At 48.3% G+C, this 18,299-nt stretch overlaps 1 protein-coding gene across 1 annotated transcript; it reads right to left on the reverse strand.

Annotated features, from left to right (window-relative positions):
* Positions 1-378: 378 nt before the first annotated feature.
* On the reverse strand, positions 379-14,153 carry SUV39H1 (SUV39H1 histone lysine methyltransferase). The gene is made up of 6 exons (XM_056861938.1): positions 14,135-14,153; positions 6,530-6,675; positions 5,147-5,812; positions 2,616-2,762; positions 1,944-2,073; positions 379-515 (listed from the first exon to the last, which is right to left on the reverse strand). Exons 1-6 carry the CDS (start codon positions 14,151-14,153, stop codon positions 379-381), a joined length of 1,245 nt encoding a protein of 414 aa, XP_056717916.1.
* Positions 14,154-18,299: the final 4,146 nt, after the last annotated feature.

Here is an 18,299-nt window from a genome sequence, read left to right on the forward strand (position 1 = left end):
CCGAGGCGGAGAAGACGCCCCCACCCCTGCAGCCTTACGATCCCTTCTGGGACCGTTGTCCTCGAAGCCAGCGCCTCAAGCAGCAAGTCTGACAGGTCAAAACTAATCACCTGCCTATTCCAAAAAAATCCCTTGCATACCATTAAAACACTCCTGTTTGGCAACGAGAAGCCGTGGAGGCTGGGCGGCACAACAGGTGTGGGTTGTTGCCCCCCCCCCCCACGCAGTTCACAGTCCCGATAATCCAGTTTTTTCAAGCAGGTACGGTACTGACCCTTACCCTCTTTGCCTGCCATTTTGTGGCAACTGCCAGTTCAACCTTTCACTTTCCAATTTCGAGCGCGGCTGGACGCCTTCTGAGCAAAAACGGATGGGGAACTAGAAGAGGTATTTCCGGCAGGACTCCGTGCCGCATTTGCACTCGATGCGCATCCGCTTCTTTGGGGAGCCGGTCAGGCCTCCCATGAGGCCGAAGTTAGTGTCCATCCGCGTGCTCTCTGCATTTACTGGGTCCACTGTGGCGGGAGAGAAGAAGCAGTCCTAGGTTCTGACTGAGTAGATAACACCAGCGGGGTATCCATATTACTCTAGCAAACAGAACACACACAGGAAACTGCCTTATACTGAATCAGACCATCAGTCCATCCAGGTCAGTATTGTCTACTCAGGCAGGCAACGGCTCTCCAGGGTCTTTCCTATCACCTACCACCTTGTCCCTTCAGCTGGAAATGCTAGAGATTGGAGCCAGGACATCTGCGCGCAAAACAGAAGCTCCTCCGCTGGGCCACAACCCCTCCAAGAAGTCCAGAGACATCTCAAAGACTAACAACATGAGCTCTGTCTTGTGAGAGGCCATACTGGATTACAGATAGAAGAAGAAGCATAAGCAACAGAGTTGGTTTCTATATTCCAACTTTCTCTACCACTTAAGGAAGAATCAAACCGGCTCACAATAACCTTCCCTTCCCCACAGCAGACACCCTGTGAGGTAAGTGGGGCTGAGAGAGCTCTAAGACTAGCCCAAGGTCACCCAGCTGGCTTCATGTGTAGGAGCGGGGAAGCCCAACCCAGTTCACCAGATTAGCGACCGCCCGCTCATGTGGAGGAATGGGGAATCAAACCCTGTTCTCCAGATTAGAGTCCACCACCCCAAACCACCACTCTTAACCACTGCACCATGCTGGCAGATTGGGTAAAATCTGGAGCCAGGAACACTTTATTTTGTACCATACCTGCCATCATATACACCAGCGTGGGATAGTGGTTAGAGCAGGGGTGTCAAACATAGGACCCGTGGGCCAGATCCGTCCCCTTGAGGGCTCTTATCTGGCCCGTGAGTCAGTTGAGGCAGCCATCACCCCCCACTCACGATCTGGGCTGGTGAGGCATGACCCAGCCCAACCAAGTGACATTTATGTCCTATCTGGCCCTCATAACAATTGAGTTCAACACCCCTGGGTTAGAGTGTAGGTCTACAGCCTTGGAAACCCCAGTTTGAATCCCCACTCTGCTATGGAAGCTTGCCAGGTGACCTTGGGCCAGGCACATGCTCCCAGCCTAACCTTCCTCACAGGGTTGTTGTAAGGATAAAATGGAGGAAAGAATGATGTAAGCCACCCTGAGTCCCACTGGGGAAAGGTGAGGTATGGATGAAGTAAGTTAATTAAAAGATATATACATTACAGCTCCCAGCAGATGGTCCCTGATAGCACAGCTATTTATTTGACCCAACATACTGAGCTCTAGCAACAGCCTGCTTCCTTTAACAGTGGCCTGTCATAATTCTTTCTAATTACCCAACACGGTGTTTTAACACAGACAAAATCTAACTTTTTTAAAAAAAAATAGTTCAACAGGACCCTTAAGTCCTAATCCTTGCGACCCAAAACCGCACGGCGCAAACTGCGACGGGCCCTAAAAACCTTCAAATTTCGGCAGATTACCTTGCATGTTGTAGTCAAAGGTGAGTTCCTCACCGATACGGATCGGCCGAGTAGCAAAGAAGGCGATGCGCGGCAGCCGCTCGTCCAAGTTTTCGATAAAGACGTTGTACACCTGGAGGTTGGGGTTACACTGGAAGCATGGAACAACAACGAGGAGAGGGAGAAATAAAGCCAAATCCTGAATTAAGATGGAATGTTAAGGAAGCCCTGACCTGGATAGCCCAGGCTAGCCTGATCTCATTAGATCTTGGAAGCCAAGCAGGGTCAGCCCTGGTTAATACTTGGAGGGGAGACCACCAAGGAAGACCAGTGTTGCTCCATAAAGGCAGGCAATGGCAAACCATCTCTGTTTGTCTCTTGCCTTGACCTGGATGGCCCAGGCTGGTCCAATCTCATCAGTTCTCAGAAGCTAAGCAGGGCCAACCCTTAGTGCTTGGAAGGGAGACCACCAAGGAAGTCCAGGGTTGCTGTGCAGTGGCAGGCAAAGGCAAACCACTTCAGTTCCCTGTAGGCTGATCCTGCGTTAAGCAGGGGGTTGGACTAGAGGGCCTGTATGGCCCCTTCCAAATATATGACTATTATTCTATCTCTTGCCGTGACTTGACAGCACTTTCCACACACACCCCACCCTAAGTAAATGCCTCCCTCACAGCTACGACCCGCTCTACTCACACTGTGGTTGACAAAATGAGAAATGTTGCCATAATAGGCCGCGTCCACTGTATATACATCCTCTACATAGTCCAGGTCAAATAGGTAAGTGGCACCCTGCCGGTCGTAGATCTGACCCCGTCGCTCTGCCTCCTCCGATGTGATGATCTGGGAAAGATAAGGAAGACGGTGAAAACATGGAATGCGGAAGAGACATTTCTGCTTTCTTAACCCACTTCTGCGAACTACCCTTTCAGTTCCCTGTATTTCTGTGCCCGTTTCTTCTACTGATCCTCTCTGCCTGTCTCTATGCTTTGTACGGCTGTCTACACATATCCTAATATCTTAGTCCTATCTTCAGGTTGACTCAGCCTTCCATCCTTCCGAGGTCAGTAAAATGAGTACCCAGCTTGCTGGGGGTAAAGGGAAGATGACTGGGGAAGGCACTGGCAAACCACCCCGTAAAACGAAGACTGCCTAGTAAACGTCGGGATGTGACGTCACCCCGTGGGTCAGGAATGACCCGATGCTTGCACAGGGGACCTTTACCTTTTTATCTTCAGCAAGCCCTGACCTGGATAGCCCAGGCTCATCAGGTCTTGGAAGCTACACAAAGTCAGCCCTGGTCAGTATTTGGATGGGAGACCACCAAGGAAGTCCAGGGTTGCTACGCAGAGGCAGGCAATGGCCAACCTCCTTTGAACATCTCTTGCCTTGAAAACCCTACAGGGTCGCCATAAGTCGGGCGTGACTTGAGGGCAAACCCCCCCAAAAATCTTCAGCAAGCACCTCTATTAACATTCTAAAGCTCTGATTAAGTCTTAAATTAATTCTGTATTCACAGACCTAGGGAGCCAGTGTGGTAGTGTGGTTAACAGCAGCAGACTCTAACCAGGGGAACCAGGTTTGATTCCCCACTCCTCCACATGAAGCCTGCCCTGTGAGGGCCATTCAGTTCTCTCCAAACTCGCTCAGCCCACACAGAGGCAGGCAACGGCAAACCACCTCCCAACTTCTCTTGCCTTGAAAACCCTACAGGGTCGCCATATGTCAGCTGTGACTTCACGGCACGTTACACACAAACACACTCACAGATCTAACGCTCTTCTCACCATAGTAGGGAGGCTGCCGAACGATTCCTGAAATCTCAAGGAATCTTTGAAGTAGTCACACAATGAGCTGTGGTGAATTACATCTTTTTTGAAATTTTACACCCACACCCGTGACTTTGTGCTACAGATACTCAGTGGATGGTTCCAAAGTATCTCATTATTGATGTGAACCTCTCATTGTGTGAAGCAAGTTATGTTCTAATACATATTCGGTGGGTCTTGTCCCCTTATTATCTTCTAGTACGCACCAACTTCAGTAAGAAGTTTTATAAGCAGCCATGTACAAGCATGACAGAAGATTGTCTTAATTCTGACACTGCACAGTGATCTCTAAGAAGCTGCAACTTTCCAACTGCAGCAGCAATTTATGACAGAAAGGGAGAGAGGAAAAATCAAGATTTTTACGGAGACAAAAGTATTGGTGGGAGCATTAGATGAATATTTCAGAGTATTAGCAACGAGATTCATCCAGTATCTTTTCCTACCAAGCAGTTTTCTCTGCTGGCATTTTATGACCACTATCTCAGATGGGACTCCAACCATGGACTAGACCAGGGTTGCCCAATGTGGCGTGTGTGGGCATGAGCAGGCATGTCCATGTGCTTCAAGAAAGCACGGAAGATCATTGTGAAGGCAGAACCAGTGACAAAATGCCTTCAAGAAATAAAGGGGCTTTTTACATGGATCCTCCTATTAGTCCCTGAAGAAGAATCCAGAATCGTAGAAAAAGGATCTTTTCTTTCCACCACTGGTCATCTTCTTTGTGTGTATGTGTGTTAAACCCCCTTTGGGCTTTGTCTGCCTGTGTAGTTATATTCCCCATCCCCCTTCCTCTTGTGTGTATGTGCTTGGCTCCACCTCTTGTGGCTGTCATTTTATAGTGGCGCTTGCTGCCCTACCTCAAAATTCCAAACATGCCCAGAGATTCAAAAAGAATGAGGACCCCTGGATCAGACAATTTGTTATGCTCACCCTAACTGGCATCTCTGAGGTTCCTATCTTTTTAACATAAGAACATAAGAAAAGCCCTGCTGGATCAGGCCAAGGCCCATCAAGTCCAGCACTCTGTTGGCCAACAGGTGCCTCTAGGAAGCCCATGAATAAGATGACTGCAGCAGCATTATCTTGCCTGAGTTCCAAAGCACTTAATATATAGGCATGTTCCTCTGATCCTGGAGAGAATAGGTATGCATGATGACTAGTATCCATTTTTACTAGTAGCCATGGATAGCCCTCTCCTCCATGAACATGTCCACTCCCCTCTTAAAACCTTCCAAGTTGGCGGCCATCACTACATCCTGGGGCAGGGAGTTCCACAATTTAACCATGTGCAGAGAGCTTCCCTTTAACACGCTTGCCACTTTACCCCAGGTGAACCCAGCTTCAATTTCTTCCTTTCTGCATCCTGGGCTCCCAGTCAACTTCTTTTGCCCATCCTACCTCTCCCACGTATTCCATGACAAAGCTGTTCTTGCGGATCTTCTCCAGCGTGCGCACGCCCCAGCCGCGCCCGTCATCCGTCCGGAAAATGCAGAGGTCGTAACGAATGCCTTTCTGCACCACGCGGTTGGGGCAGTCGAGCCCGCAGTTGCAGCGGGAATTGCACTCGTAGATGGGCATGCCGGCCTTGATCTTCACTTGCCCCAGCTCGTTGTAGGCAAACTTGTGGTGCGAGGCACCTGGGCAACAGCCCCCTGCCACTTCCAACAGACAGTCCTGGCACTCGCAGCCCACCGCCACCTGGTTGAGAGTGATGCCGTCCCCCACCTTGTACTCGTTGATGTAGACGAAATCCCGGGGGGGCCCGTCCAAGTCCACCTCGTTCTCGACGACAATGCGCCCCTTGTGGTTGCGCTTGGCGTTGAGCTGGTACTCCCACTGCTGCAGGGCCTGTCGCTGCCGGGCCTTCTGCACCAGGTAGTTGGAGAGGCCTTGGTCCAGCAGGCTCATGTTCTTCCTGAGCTTGCCTCCTCGCCGGATCAGTGCCTGCTCTAGGTCCCGGTGGAACTGCTTGAGGATGCTGATGCAGCGCAAGTTCTTCCGGGGCTCCCAGGTGTTTTGCCAATCAGGGTAGCCCCGCCATTTCACCAGGTAGTATTCCTCATCCTGAGCAAAAGGTAACCATGCACGATGTCAGCTTGAAACATGACTATTCCCAGAGCTGAAAACAGACCCCAGAAAGCAAGGTCTCTCAGCAATCCCTGCTAAAACCCCAAGGCAAAGATAGAACCTAGGAATCTGGAATGGAATTTAGCAATCCTAGAGTCTACATCAAGTCTTACATAATCCTTTCCCCACAGTTCCAATTCAGTGGCAACCTTAAATTTCCACCCACAAGAGAAGAAGAAGAGTTGGTTTTTATATGCCCACTTTCTCTACCATTTAAGGAAGAATCAAACCAGCTTACAATCACCTTCCCTTCCCCTCCCCACAACAGACACCCTGTGAGGTAGGTGGAGCTGAGAGAGCTCTATCAGAGCTGTGACTAGCCCAAGGTCACCCGGCTGGCTTCATGTGTTGGAGAGGGGAAACCAACCTGGTTCACCAGATTAGTGTTTGCCACTCATGTGGAGGAGTGGGGAATCAAACCCAGTCCACCACTCCAAACCACCGCTCTTAACTGCTACACCATGCTGGCTCTCCATTTCAGTACTGTTTGGCTAAGAATGATGAAATGGGAAGAAGAGGGAGGAGAGGAAGAAGAGACAGCCCAAAATAATGCAAAGACTCTGCGTCGACTGAGAACTAGGAAGAAAGACGCAAGGTCACATAAAAGGAGGTAATGCAAAAGCGGTGGGAAGGCCGGCTGCCAGCAAAACTCACCCGGATTCTCTTGTAGTCACACAGATATTCCACTTCAAAATTATACAGGTTTCTCCTGGTGATGCCCATGGTCGAGCAGCATAACTTTTCCAAGCGGCACAAATCCTGGAGCTGAGACCAAGTGGATTTGCAACAAACAGAGCAGGCTGTTGGGGATGGGGATGGGGAAAAGGACAGATATGAATAGTTAGAAGCACAGTTTTTCCTTGAAGAACACATGAAGCTGCCTTATACTGAATCAGATCGCTTGGTCCATCAGTCAATACTGTCTACTCAGACTGGCAGCGGCTTTCTAGGGGCTCAGGCAGGGGTCTTTCACATCACCTACTTGCCTAGTCACTTTAACTGGAGATGCCGGGGATTGAACCTGGGACCTTCTGAATGCCAAGCAGACGCTCTACCACTGAGCCACAGCCCCTCCCGTGGAGATAGTTTCTCTAGCTAGTCCTTATCAAGCTTCTAACCTTGGGGTCATTACGGGAAAAGAAATCTCAGGACGTTGTGCCAGAGGCACATTTCTAAGCCTTTGTTGCAAGAGAGGGCAGGTAAAGCATCTGTAGCAAGCCATCTTAGAAAGTCTCTGTTACACACCCAGATTTACTTTCACAGGTCAGTTCCATACCAGCCTTCTACTCATCCCAGACACAGGCTTTCTACCAGAGCGCTTATCTGCAGCTCTCTTACTGGCTTTTGTCCTCTTTCATGTGTGCATGCACGTGGAAGCTATGAATCCCTCAGCGTCCACAGCTATCACAGCATTAGACCACCAACACATATACCAAACTACAATACCAAATGAATACCAAACTACAAGCGACACATAACTTGCGCCCACGCAATTCTGACTCCTGTTACGGCTCTCAGCCAGCTCACAGCCATAACCCCCAAATTTACTAACTAGTACGTCTGTATCCCCATGTTTTATTTATTTAAAACATTTATTAGCTGCATTTTTACCTTACAGAACGCAAGGCGGCTCGCACTATAAACAGAGCAATAGCCATAAAAGTACATAAAACAACTTTTCCTCCCAAGAGGTTCAGAGCAGCATACTCAACTCTCTAGTTTTTATCCGCACAACAGCGCAGGGAGGCGGGTTAGAGTGAGAATCTACCCAGTCAGTTTCATGGCAGTGAGATTGTTTGAATCCACATCTCTCAGACACCACATGCTATTGAACTGGCACACAGGTTAGGAAGAGAAGAAGAGTTGGCATTTATATGCCGACTTTCTCTCACACTTAAGGGAGAATCAAACCGGCTTACAATTACCTTACCTTCCCCCTACCCACAACAGACACCCTGTGAGGTAGGTGGGACTGAGAGAGCTCTAAGAGAACTGTGACTAGCCCAAGGTTACCCAGCTGGCTTCATGTGGAGGAGTGGGGAAACCAAACCAGTTCACCAGATTAGCATCTGCCACTCATGTGGAGGAGTGGGGAATCAAACTCGGGTCTCCAGATTAAAGTCCACTGCTCCAAACCCCCGTTCTTAACCACTACACTACGCTGCCTCTCCATGGCAGTAGAACTAGCTGCTTATCATTGGCTAATTGAGCAACAGACATCACCCAGATTCTACAACTGATTTTACATCCCAAGCAAAGAGTCCTCATCGTCGGTTCTTCCAACTAGTGCAAGACCCCAAGAAACAGGCTTATTTCCTCCTTTTACAAACTGATGAGAAGAAAAGGGGAAGGAACTAGTTCAGAAACACACGCCCAAAGAGTCCTCTTTCCAAGGGAATGTTTAGGTCAGGCATTCACATAAAAAATAGTTGTGATTAATACACATTGGAGTCAGGGGTCCACAGGTCATCTGGCATGGTTCTGCAGCTGTTTCATTCCACTACCCTATTTCCAAGAAAAGTCTGGTCAGATAAGTTGAAAAGTAACACTAAGAGAGGTTAAATGGAGCCTACTGATTTAATTCATTTATACCCTGCCTTTCTCGCCCCCAAAAAATGGTTTACATCATTCTCCTCTCCTCCACTGTATCCTCACAACAACCCTGTAAGATAGGTCAGGCTGAGACTGTGTGTGACTGACCCAAGATTAGCCAGCAAACTTCCACAACAGAGTGGGGATTCAAACCTTGGGTCTCCCAGATATGACATTCTATCAAGTATGCCACACCACGCAATTCGCATATACCCCACTAAATCTCCTAATGTGGGAGAAGTGTCTGATGAAGGAGAAGAGGAAGAAGAGCTGGTTTTTATATGCTGCCTGTGTCTACCACTTAAGGAAGAATCAAACTGGCTTACAATCACCTTCCCCTCCCCACAACAGACACCCTGTGAGGTAGGTGAGGCTGAGACAGCTGTGACTAGCCCAAGGTCACCCAGCTGGCTTCATGTGTAGATGAAGGGAAACCAACCCGGTTCTCCAGATTAGCGTCCGCCACTCGTGTGGAGGAGTGGGGAATCAAACCCAATTCTCCAGATTAGAGTACTACACTCCAAACCATCGCTCTTAACCACTACACCATGCTGGCTCTCAAGTCATCTGACATGGTTCTCCGGTTGTTTCATTCAACAATCCTCTTTCCAAGAAAAGGCTGATCAGAGAAGATGAAACATGGCATTAAGAGAGGTTAAGTAGAGCCTATTTATTTATTCATTTATACCAGAGTTTCCCAAACCTTTTGAGTCACGGAGCACTTTTCAGGAGAGAAATTCGTCACGGAGCACTAATTTTCACCTAGCATCTATATACTAAACCAAATGACAGTAGTATTTTTATTTACAATCTCTTCATGGAGCATTAGATATTTCGCAGAGCACAGTTTGGGAACCCTGCCTTTCTCCCCCAAAATGGTTTACATCATTCAGCATGGTATAATGATTAAGAGCGGTGGACTCTGATCTGGAGAACCGGGTTTGATTCCCCACTCCTCCACATGGGCGGCGGAGGCTAATCCGGTGAACAGGATTTGTTTCCCCACTCCTACACATGAAGCCAGCTGGGTGACCTTGGGCTAGTCACAGCTTTCTCAGCCCCACCTACCTCATAGGATGTCTGTTGTGGGGAAGGGAAGGTGATTGTAAGCTGGTTTGAGTCTCCCTTATGTGGTAGAGAAATCGGCATATAAAAACCAACTCTTATTCTTCTCCTCCTCTCCTCCACTGTATCCTCACAACAACTGATAACAAATGACACATAGAGGACGTTTACCAGTTGAATCTCAGAACAAACTACAAATGGGGAAGCAGAAAGCTACAAGATACACATTTAATGGACCTAGTAACCTATGTATTTCTTCTCATCTTTCAGTAAATAAAGTCCACTAAGAGTATTTTAAGCTTATAAACCTGCTTTATGAATTTAGTATTCTAGGGCCCAGGGACTAAATCCCATATGCACCAACAATTTAAACAGACAGAACTGGAAAACTGGTTTGTTGGGGGGGGGGGGGGAAGCCTTTCACCTGCAGAAAATTCATTCCTTTAGAGCAGGGGTGGGGAATGTCAGGCCTGGGGGCCTTTTAAGGCCCGCAAAATCATTTGGTCTGGCCCTTCATGGGTCCTGGCAGATCTCTAGCACAGAAGGATCTAAGACTGGTGATCTGCCTTCTACTGCAGACAGGAATAGCCTCTATTCAAGGCAGATGTGAGTTTGTTTTGCCGAGAAAAAGAACCTTTTTCCCCCTTGCAGAAGAGTCGTTGGCTATGGAACGTCTAGGACTGCCCAAGAAACTGTGTTAACCCTTTCCCACCCGGGCCATGGAGAAACATATTCCCTCTGTACTACAAGAGGGCTGGGGGCGGAAGTGGCGACAATGGAGGGGTTAAAGGAGGCAGGGCCAGAATGAGTGGGGGGGGCAAGTTCTTAGCCAGTGTGTCCTCATTTCATCCCTGCAGGTGGAGGTAGCAGGAGCCGGCTATAGAATCTGGCCCCGACCATGCGGAGCAGGAGCAACTCCGGCGTGCAGCTGGACAGCTATGCCTGGCTGGTGCAACAGACCATCCTGTGCCACCGGTTGGATGCCTACCTGCTTGCCCGCACTGGGGGAGGGGGTCATCTGGGGCAGCTGCCTGCTTGGGGCTTGGCTGGATAATTTTTAAGTTGATAATTTTGTACGGCTCGCAAATGATGTTATAAATGTCCAAATGGCCCTTAGCGGAAAAAGGGTTCCCCACCCCTGCTTTAGAGCACATAATACTAGGTGCAAGGTTAGAATGAGCATTCACGGAAAGGGTGGGGATGAACAGACAGGGGTGATTATCTTTTTTTATTAGCACATAATCATCTGCTCAAGTTCTTATGATGGAGGTTATACATTAGATGCCACAAAACCATAGGAGTCATACTGAAGAATAACAGAACTGTGCCTTCAAAAAGCAAATAGGTGGCCTGGAGTTATAATAAACTTGGATCAACCCCATTCTGGAGGCCGGGTTTTTATTTATCTATTTATTTGCCTCGTTTTAACCCCACCTTTCTTCCCTAAGTGGCTTACATAATTCTCCTATCCTCCATTTTATCCTCACAACAATCCTGTGAGGTAGGCTAGACTGAGAGAGTGTGACCGGCCCAAGGTCACCCAGCCAGCTTCCATGGAACGAGTAGGGATTCAAACCCGGGTCTCTCCGATACCAGTCCAATACTCTGAAGTGCGAGAAATATCATTTAGTTGAGCCATCTCTGAGTGCTGAAAAATCTCCCCTCCCCCCGGCCCCAGTATTCCTAGCAGATTAGCATTCCTGGTTAAAAAAGTCAAGGGTTTTACGTGTAAATTCAGTGTTAGAGAAACAAACTCTACATTAGTTTCAGCAGATAGCCATGTCGTTTTGCAGTAAAAGAGCTAGATCGGAGCCCAGCAGCACCTTAGAGGCCAAGATTTTCGGGGTATAAGCTTTCAAGTCAAAACTTCCTTGGTCGGGTATCTCGAAAGCTTCTACTAAAAAAATCTTGTTGGTCTCTAAGGTGCTACTGGATTCGAATCAACACTGACTATGATTGCACCGTCAAGCCAGAAGTGTGGGAAGAATAGCAGGGATGCATTCCTAAGTCACAGTGCATTCCTAAGGAGAGTTACTCCAGTCTAACCCCATTGAAATGAATGGGCTTAGACCGGAATAACTCTCCTTAGGAATGCACTGTGAGGGAACACAGTTTAAAGGGTTGGTATGACAATGGGAATAGGGAATTGAATAGGGAGACAGCTGCCTTCAGGGGCTAAATCATAAATCTGAGAAGTCAATAGACCAGGTGTCTTTATGAGCTACAGGAAGGTCAATCCTGTCAAAAGTCAAGTCTGGTGACGTTTGTCCCCCAAAAAGGAAAATATTTTGTGAAGACAGGGTGTGTGTGGGGAGGTGGGGGTTATTAAATGGCACAAGGCTTCAGAAAGGTCATTTAGCAGGGCCATCGACCTTAGTGAAGGATCTTCCCCACCCCAGTATTCCTAGCAGATTAGCACTAGTGGTTTAAAAAGTCAGATGTACCCTATCCCCCCCAAATCACATGTAAATTAAGCATTAGAGAAACAAACTCTACATTAGTTTCAGAAGGTAGAGGGGAGCCCATGGAGACCATGTGGTGTAGTGGTTATCAGTACACGAGCACCGTGGACCGGTGGCGGAAAGTGCCATCAAGGCACCTCTGACTTGTGGCGACCCCGAACCGTGCAGACCCGGGTTCCAATCCCCGCTCTGCTCTAAAGTGCATTGGGGCAAATTCAGACCACCACCCTCTTTCTCCCTCAGGCACTTCAGGGGGTCGTTGTGAGACTCAAAGGGAGAGAGGGGTGTGGGAAGAGATGAATACAGGCTTTGAAGGAAACCCATGAAACCTGTGTGTTAATGCACAAGGGCAGCTGAAGCAAAGAAAGAAAGACTCAGCGTCCATAAGAAAAGCCACGCTGGATCAGACCAAGGCCCATCAAGTCCAGCAGGTGCCTCCAGGAAGCCCACAAACAAGACGGCTGCAGCAGCATTATCCTGCCTGCGTTCCACAGCACCTAATATAATAGGCATGCTCCTCTGATCCTGGAGAGAATAGGTATGCATCATGACCAGTATCCATTTTGACTAGCAGCCATGGATAGCCCCATCCTCCATAACAACATAAGGAAAGCCCTGCTGGGTCAGACGAAGGCTGTCGGTTCACACAGGGGCTCCCAAATCAGCACCCCTTTTCACCGTGACTGAAAAGGCCAGAACAGCTGAATATAAGGAAAGCCGTGCTGGATCAGACCAAGGCCCGCCGAGTCCACCAGTCTGTTCACACAGTGCCCAACCAGGTGCCTCTAGGAAGCCCCCAAACAAGACGACTGCAGCAGCATTACCCTGCCCGTGTCCCACAGCACTTCATATATTTGGAATGCTCGCCCGGCACTGGAGAGAATAGGCATGCATCATGACTAGTAGCCACGGATACCCCTCTCCACCATGGACATGTCCACTCCCCTCTGATCCAGAGAATAGGTATGCATCAGGACTAATATTCATTTTGACTAGTAGCCATGAATAGCCCGGTCCTCCATAAGAACATAAGGAAAGCCATGCTGGGTCAGACCCAGGCCCACCAAGTCCAGCAGTCTGTTCACACAGCGGCCAACTGGGTGCCTCTCTGGAGCCCACAAGCAAGATGACGGCAGCAGCAGCATTATCCTGCCTGTGTTTCATGCATTTAATATAATAGGCATGCTCCTCTGATCCTGGAGAGAATAGGTATGCATCATGACTAGTATCCATTTGGACTAGTAGTTAGGGATAACCCCATCCTCCATAAGAACATAAGGAAGGCCTTGCTGGATCAGACCCAGGCCCATCAAGTCCAGCAGTCTGTTCACACAGTGGCCAACCAGGTACCTCTAGGAAGCCCATAAACAAGACAACTGCAGCAGCGTTATCCTGCCTGCATTCCATAGCACCTAATATAATAGGCACGCTCCTCTGATCCTGGAGAGAATAGGTATGCATAATGATTAATAGCCGTGGATAGCCCTCTCCTCCATGAACATGTCCACTCCCCTCTTCAAGCCTTCCAGGTTGGCAGCCATCACCACATCCTGGGGCAGGGAGTTCCACCATTTATGCGTTGCGTGAAGAAATACTTCCTTTTATCCGTTTTTGAATCTCTCCAGCTTCAGCAGATGTCCCCGAGTTTTAGTACTATGAGGGAGGGAGAAAAGCTCCTCCCTGTCCCACCCTCTCTCCACACCATGCATCCTTTTATAGACCCTCTACCATGTCTCTCCTTAACCCAACGCGTTTTAACCGTCACTGAAGGAACTCAGCGGTGTTTATTTTCCCGGGGGGAGTTTTATGACGGGGAGAGCGCGTTGCTACCCCGGGCTCTTCGGGCTCCCGCCGCCCCTCACACGGGTTCCCCTCCCCCCCCCCTTTCCCGCCTTCAGGGCGAGAGAAGCTCAGAGCCCGGCGCGCGCTGCCCGCCCTCCGGACCCGTAACGGTCGCCGCTGCCACCTCCCGCCCTTTCGAACGCGGCGGCCGCCGCCGATTGGCTCCTGCGCTCGCGACGGACAGCGCGGGGCCCCCTCCCCGCCAATCAAACGCCCCCCCCTTCCCTCACGCGCCGAGACCGCGCGCGCGCCCACGACCCTCAAAGTTCCACCGCGCTCCGCTCCCTCAGTCACTCACCTTTTAAATTTTCCGCCATTTTCGGTTCCTTCCCCCCCCTTCTTCCTTTTTTTTTTTAAAAAATTATTTATTTATTTCAATTCCCCCCCCTCCCGTCACCGAGGCCGCCAGAAACTTTTTCATCTAGAGAGCGAGAGAGAGAAAGAGAAAAGGGGGCCGGGGCCGAGCCGCCCTATAGCGCTGGCCCATTGCGCCTCGCCTTTGGAGGGACGCGCGCCGCGCCCAATGGGGAGTTCGGGAGCGCCTCGGAGCCCCGCCCGCCGCGACCTCGAGGGCCCGCCTCCCTTGACCTCATTTGCATGGGCGGCGCGGAGCCTCGGCGCGCCAAGTCCGGTTTGCCCGCTGTTGCAACCTTTGGGCGCGCTGCGCTGGAGGGACAGGAAGTCCCATTGGACGCAGTGGACTTGAAAGCGGAGCTGTCAGTGTCGCAGGAGAGAGCCACGGCCCCGCCTTGCTCTCGACTTGGTGGCTTCTCTTTTTTTTTATATATAATCTTTTATTTTCTTCATTTAATATATCAACAAAAACAATATAATAGTAATAATAAAAAACAAACAAACAAGTGATATCTCTAATTTAACAATAAAATGACTTCCCGCTCTCCCTCTTCCATCTAAAAATGAATTGCATAAACTTTTGCTAACGGGGCTAATCCCAATATTATTTTAATTAGCCTGTTCTTACCTTGTCCAACATTATTAATTCAGTACCTAATATGAAAGTTAATACAAAGTATAAATAAGGGATTAAATCAAAGAGTGTCCTTTAAATGGTCCCGTTAAAAAATGATTTTCACAGTAAGTTCTCCAAGCCTCCCATTCCCCCCAAAATTGAACATTATCATTCTGATTTATCAAAGCTGTAAGCTTCGCCATCTCGGTCAATTCCAGCATCTTTTTTATCCAGTCTTTTTTGTCTGGTATCTCTACTGTCTTCCATTTAACTGCATATATCAATCGTGCAGGACTTGGTGGCTTCTCTGGCCATTTATGCACAGGAGGTTTTTGCCTTGAATTTGCCACTGCCCAGAGGCACATTTTCCCCATCTGAATTCTCAACACTCAGTTGGGCCCTTTCGCTCATGCTGAATAATTCACTTTCAATCCACTTCGAAGCTGCATTTTGCTGTGATCATTTATGCACGGACAGTTTTGCCTTGGATTTGCCACTCTATACATGCATATCTCCCCCATTCGAATTCTCTAAAACGCTACATGGGGGCTTATTTTTGAGGTTTAAGAATTTGGATGGGGGAAATGTGCATCTCTGTGTGTGTGTTAAGTGCCGTCAAGTCGCTTCCGACTCATGGTGACCCTATGGATGGAAGTCCTCCAAAATGTCCTCTCTTTGACAGCCTTGCTCAGATCTTGCAAACTGAGGGCTGTGGCTTCCTTTATTGAGTCAATCCATCTCTTGTTGGGTCTTCCTCTTTTCCTGCTGCCCTCAACTTTTCCTAGCATGACTGTCTTTTCCAGTGACTCTTGTCGTCTCATGCTGTGACCAAAATACGATAGCCTCAGTTTAGTCATTTTAGCTTCTAGAGTCAGTTCAGGCTTGATTTGATCTATAACCCACTGATTTGTTTGTTTGGCAGTCCACGGAATCCGTAGCATTCTCTTCCAACACCATATTTCAAGGGAATCTATTTTCTTCCTATCAGCTTTCTTCACTGTCCAGCTTTCACACCCATACATAGTGATAGGGAATACGATGACATGAATTAATCTAGTCTTAGTGGCCAGTGACACATCCTTACACTTCAAAATCTTTTCTAGCTCCTTCATGGCTGCCCTTCCTAGTCTCAATTTCCTTCTGATTTCTTGGCTGGAGTCTCCCTTTTGGTTGATGGTGGAGCCAAGGAATAGAAAGTCTTCAACAATTTCAATTTCCTCATTGTCAGCCTTAAAGTTGTGTAATTCTCCTGTAGTCATTACTTTTGTATGTGCATCTAGAGAGCAGCAAATACAAGGCAAAACCTCCCATGCGTGAAATGGCAAAATCCACTTGCAATTGATCGTCAAAGTGCATTGAAAGTGGATCAAAAGTGCATTATTCAGCATGTGTGAAAGTGCAAAAATAAACCCCCATGCAAAGTTTTGGGAATTTGGATGGGTAAAAAGTGTGTCTAGAGAGTGGCAAATCCAAGGCAAAATCTCCCATGCATAAACGACCTCTGACAGTATAGATATTTGCAAAGTGAACAGCAAAGGGATGACACCTTTCCAAAACTGTATATTCTCTTTTATTCTAACATGATTGTAACATCTCAGACAGCGAGCACAGGCAGGGATATCTATTCCCTCGTTGTCCATTTATGCATGGGAGGTTTTGCCTAGGATTTGCCGCTCTCTAGATGCACATTTCCCCCATCAAAATTCTCAAAACTAAGTCCCCGTACAGTTTTGAGAATTCGGGTGGGGGAAATGTGCATCTAGAGAGCTGCAAATCCAAAGCAAGAAGAAGAGTTGGTTTTTACACGGGGTGGTGGTGACCCCCGACTCAATCAGTGTACTCTGTAATGTGGGAATCTTCAACAAAACCTCCTTTCCCCAAAGACACGGACAGCCTGTGGAGGCTTCCTCCCAGTGTCTGCCCCCCTCATCCTTGAAGTGAGGTGGCCAAGTTTGCAGATGGCAGCAAATTATTTAGGGTGGTTAAAGCAGAATTGGACTGTGAAGAGCTCCAAAAGGATCTCTACAAACTGGAAGAATGGGCATTAAAATGGCAAATGAGATTCAATGTGAGCAAGCATAAAGTGATGCATATTGGGGCAAAAAAACCCAACTTCTGAAGAGAACTTTCCCACGAGACGGGAGGCGGGGGGGAGAACACAGAGCTTGCTATCCGTTCCCGACTGGGTGCCCTCGCTGACACTGATGGGATCTGTGCTGGCAGCGACAGATCAAGAAAGGGATCTTGGGGTGGTAGTGGATAACTCAATGAAGATGTCAACCCAGTGTGCAGCTGCTGTGAAAAAGGCAAATTCCATGCTGCCCATAATTAGACAAGGAATAGAGAATAAAACTGCTGCTATCATACTGCCCTTGTACAAATCTATGGTGAGACCACACTTGAAACACTGTGTACAGTTCTGGTCACCACACATAAAAAAGGATATTACAGAGCTTGAGAAGTTGCAGAAAAGAGCAACCAAAATTATTAGAGGACTAGAGCAACTGTCCTATGGGGAGCGGTTAGGACGCTTAGGGCTGTTTAGCTTGGAAAGAAGGCGGCTAAGGGGAGACATGATAGAGGTCTATAAAATTATGCATGGTATGAAGAGAGTGGACAGGGAGAAGTTTTTCTCCCTCTCCCATAATACTAGAACACTGGGTCATCTGTTGAAGCTGGAGGGTGACAGATTCAAAACAGATAAAAGGAAGTATTTTTTTCACACAACGCATAGTTAAATTGTGGAACTCCCTGCCCCAGGATGTGGTGATGGCTGCCAACTTGGAAGGCTTTAAGAGGGGAGTGGACATGTTCATGGAGGAGAGGGCTATTCATGGCTACTAGTAAAAATGGATGCTAGTTATGATGCGTACCTATTCTCTCCAGGATCAGAGGAGTATGCCTATTATATTAGGTGCTGTAGAACACAGGCAGGGTAATACTGCTGCAGTCGTCTTGTTTGTGAGCTCCCTAGAGGCACCTGGTTGGCCACTGTGTGAACAGTCTGCTGGACTTGATGGTCCTTGGTCTGTTCTTAAACCATTATCGAGTGCACTAGCTAGAGAATAATGCCGTAATACCATGAGGCTGCTTATTTGGTCAGCTTCACAGCAAGTGTGGGTCAGTTTCAGTTCTCAGAAGGAAAGAACAGAGCCCGGCTGATTGGCTGCCCTCCCCTTATACACGTCCTCTTATAGGCATGAAAGCTCTTTGGGGGGGTTGGTTTGGTTTGTGAGTGCAAGACTACTGACAGAACGATGAATGTCACAAAAGACCTTGTGAGTGGGGAGGGGAGGGGCTGTGGCTCAGTGGTAGAGCATCTGCTTGGCATGCAAAAGGTCCCAGGTTCAATCCCCGGCATCTCCAGTTAAAGGGTCTAGGCAAGTAGGTGATGGGACCCTGGAGAGCTGCTGCTGGTTTGAGAAGAACATACTGACTTTAATGGACCAAGGGTCTGATTCAGTAGAAGGTAGCTTCATGTGTCTTTATGTTC

The sequence above is a fragment of the Euleptes europaea genome, chromosome 1 (genome assembly GCF_029931775.1).
Source record: "Euleptes europaea isolate rEulEur1 chromosome 1, rEulEur1.hap1, whole genome shotgun sequence".
NCBI lineage: Eukaryota > Metazoa > Chordata > Lepidosauria > Squamata > Sphaerodactylidae > Euleptes > Euleptes europaea.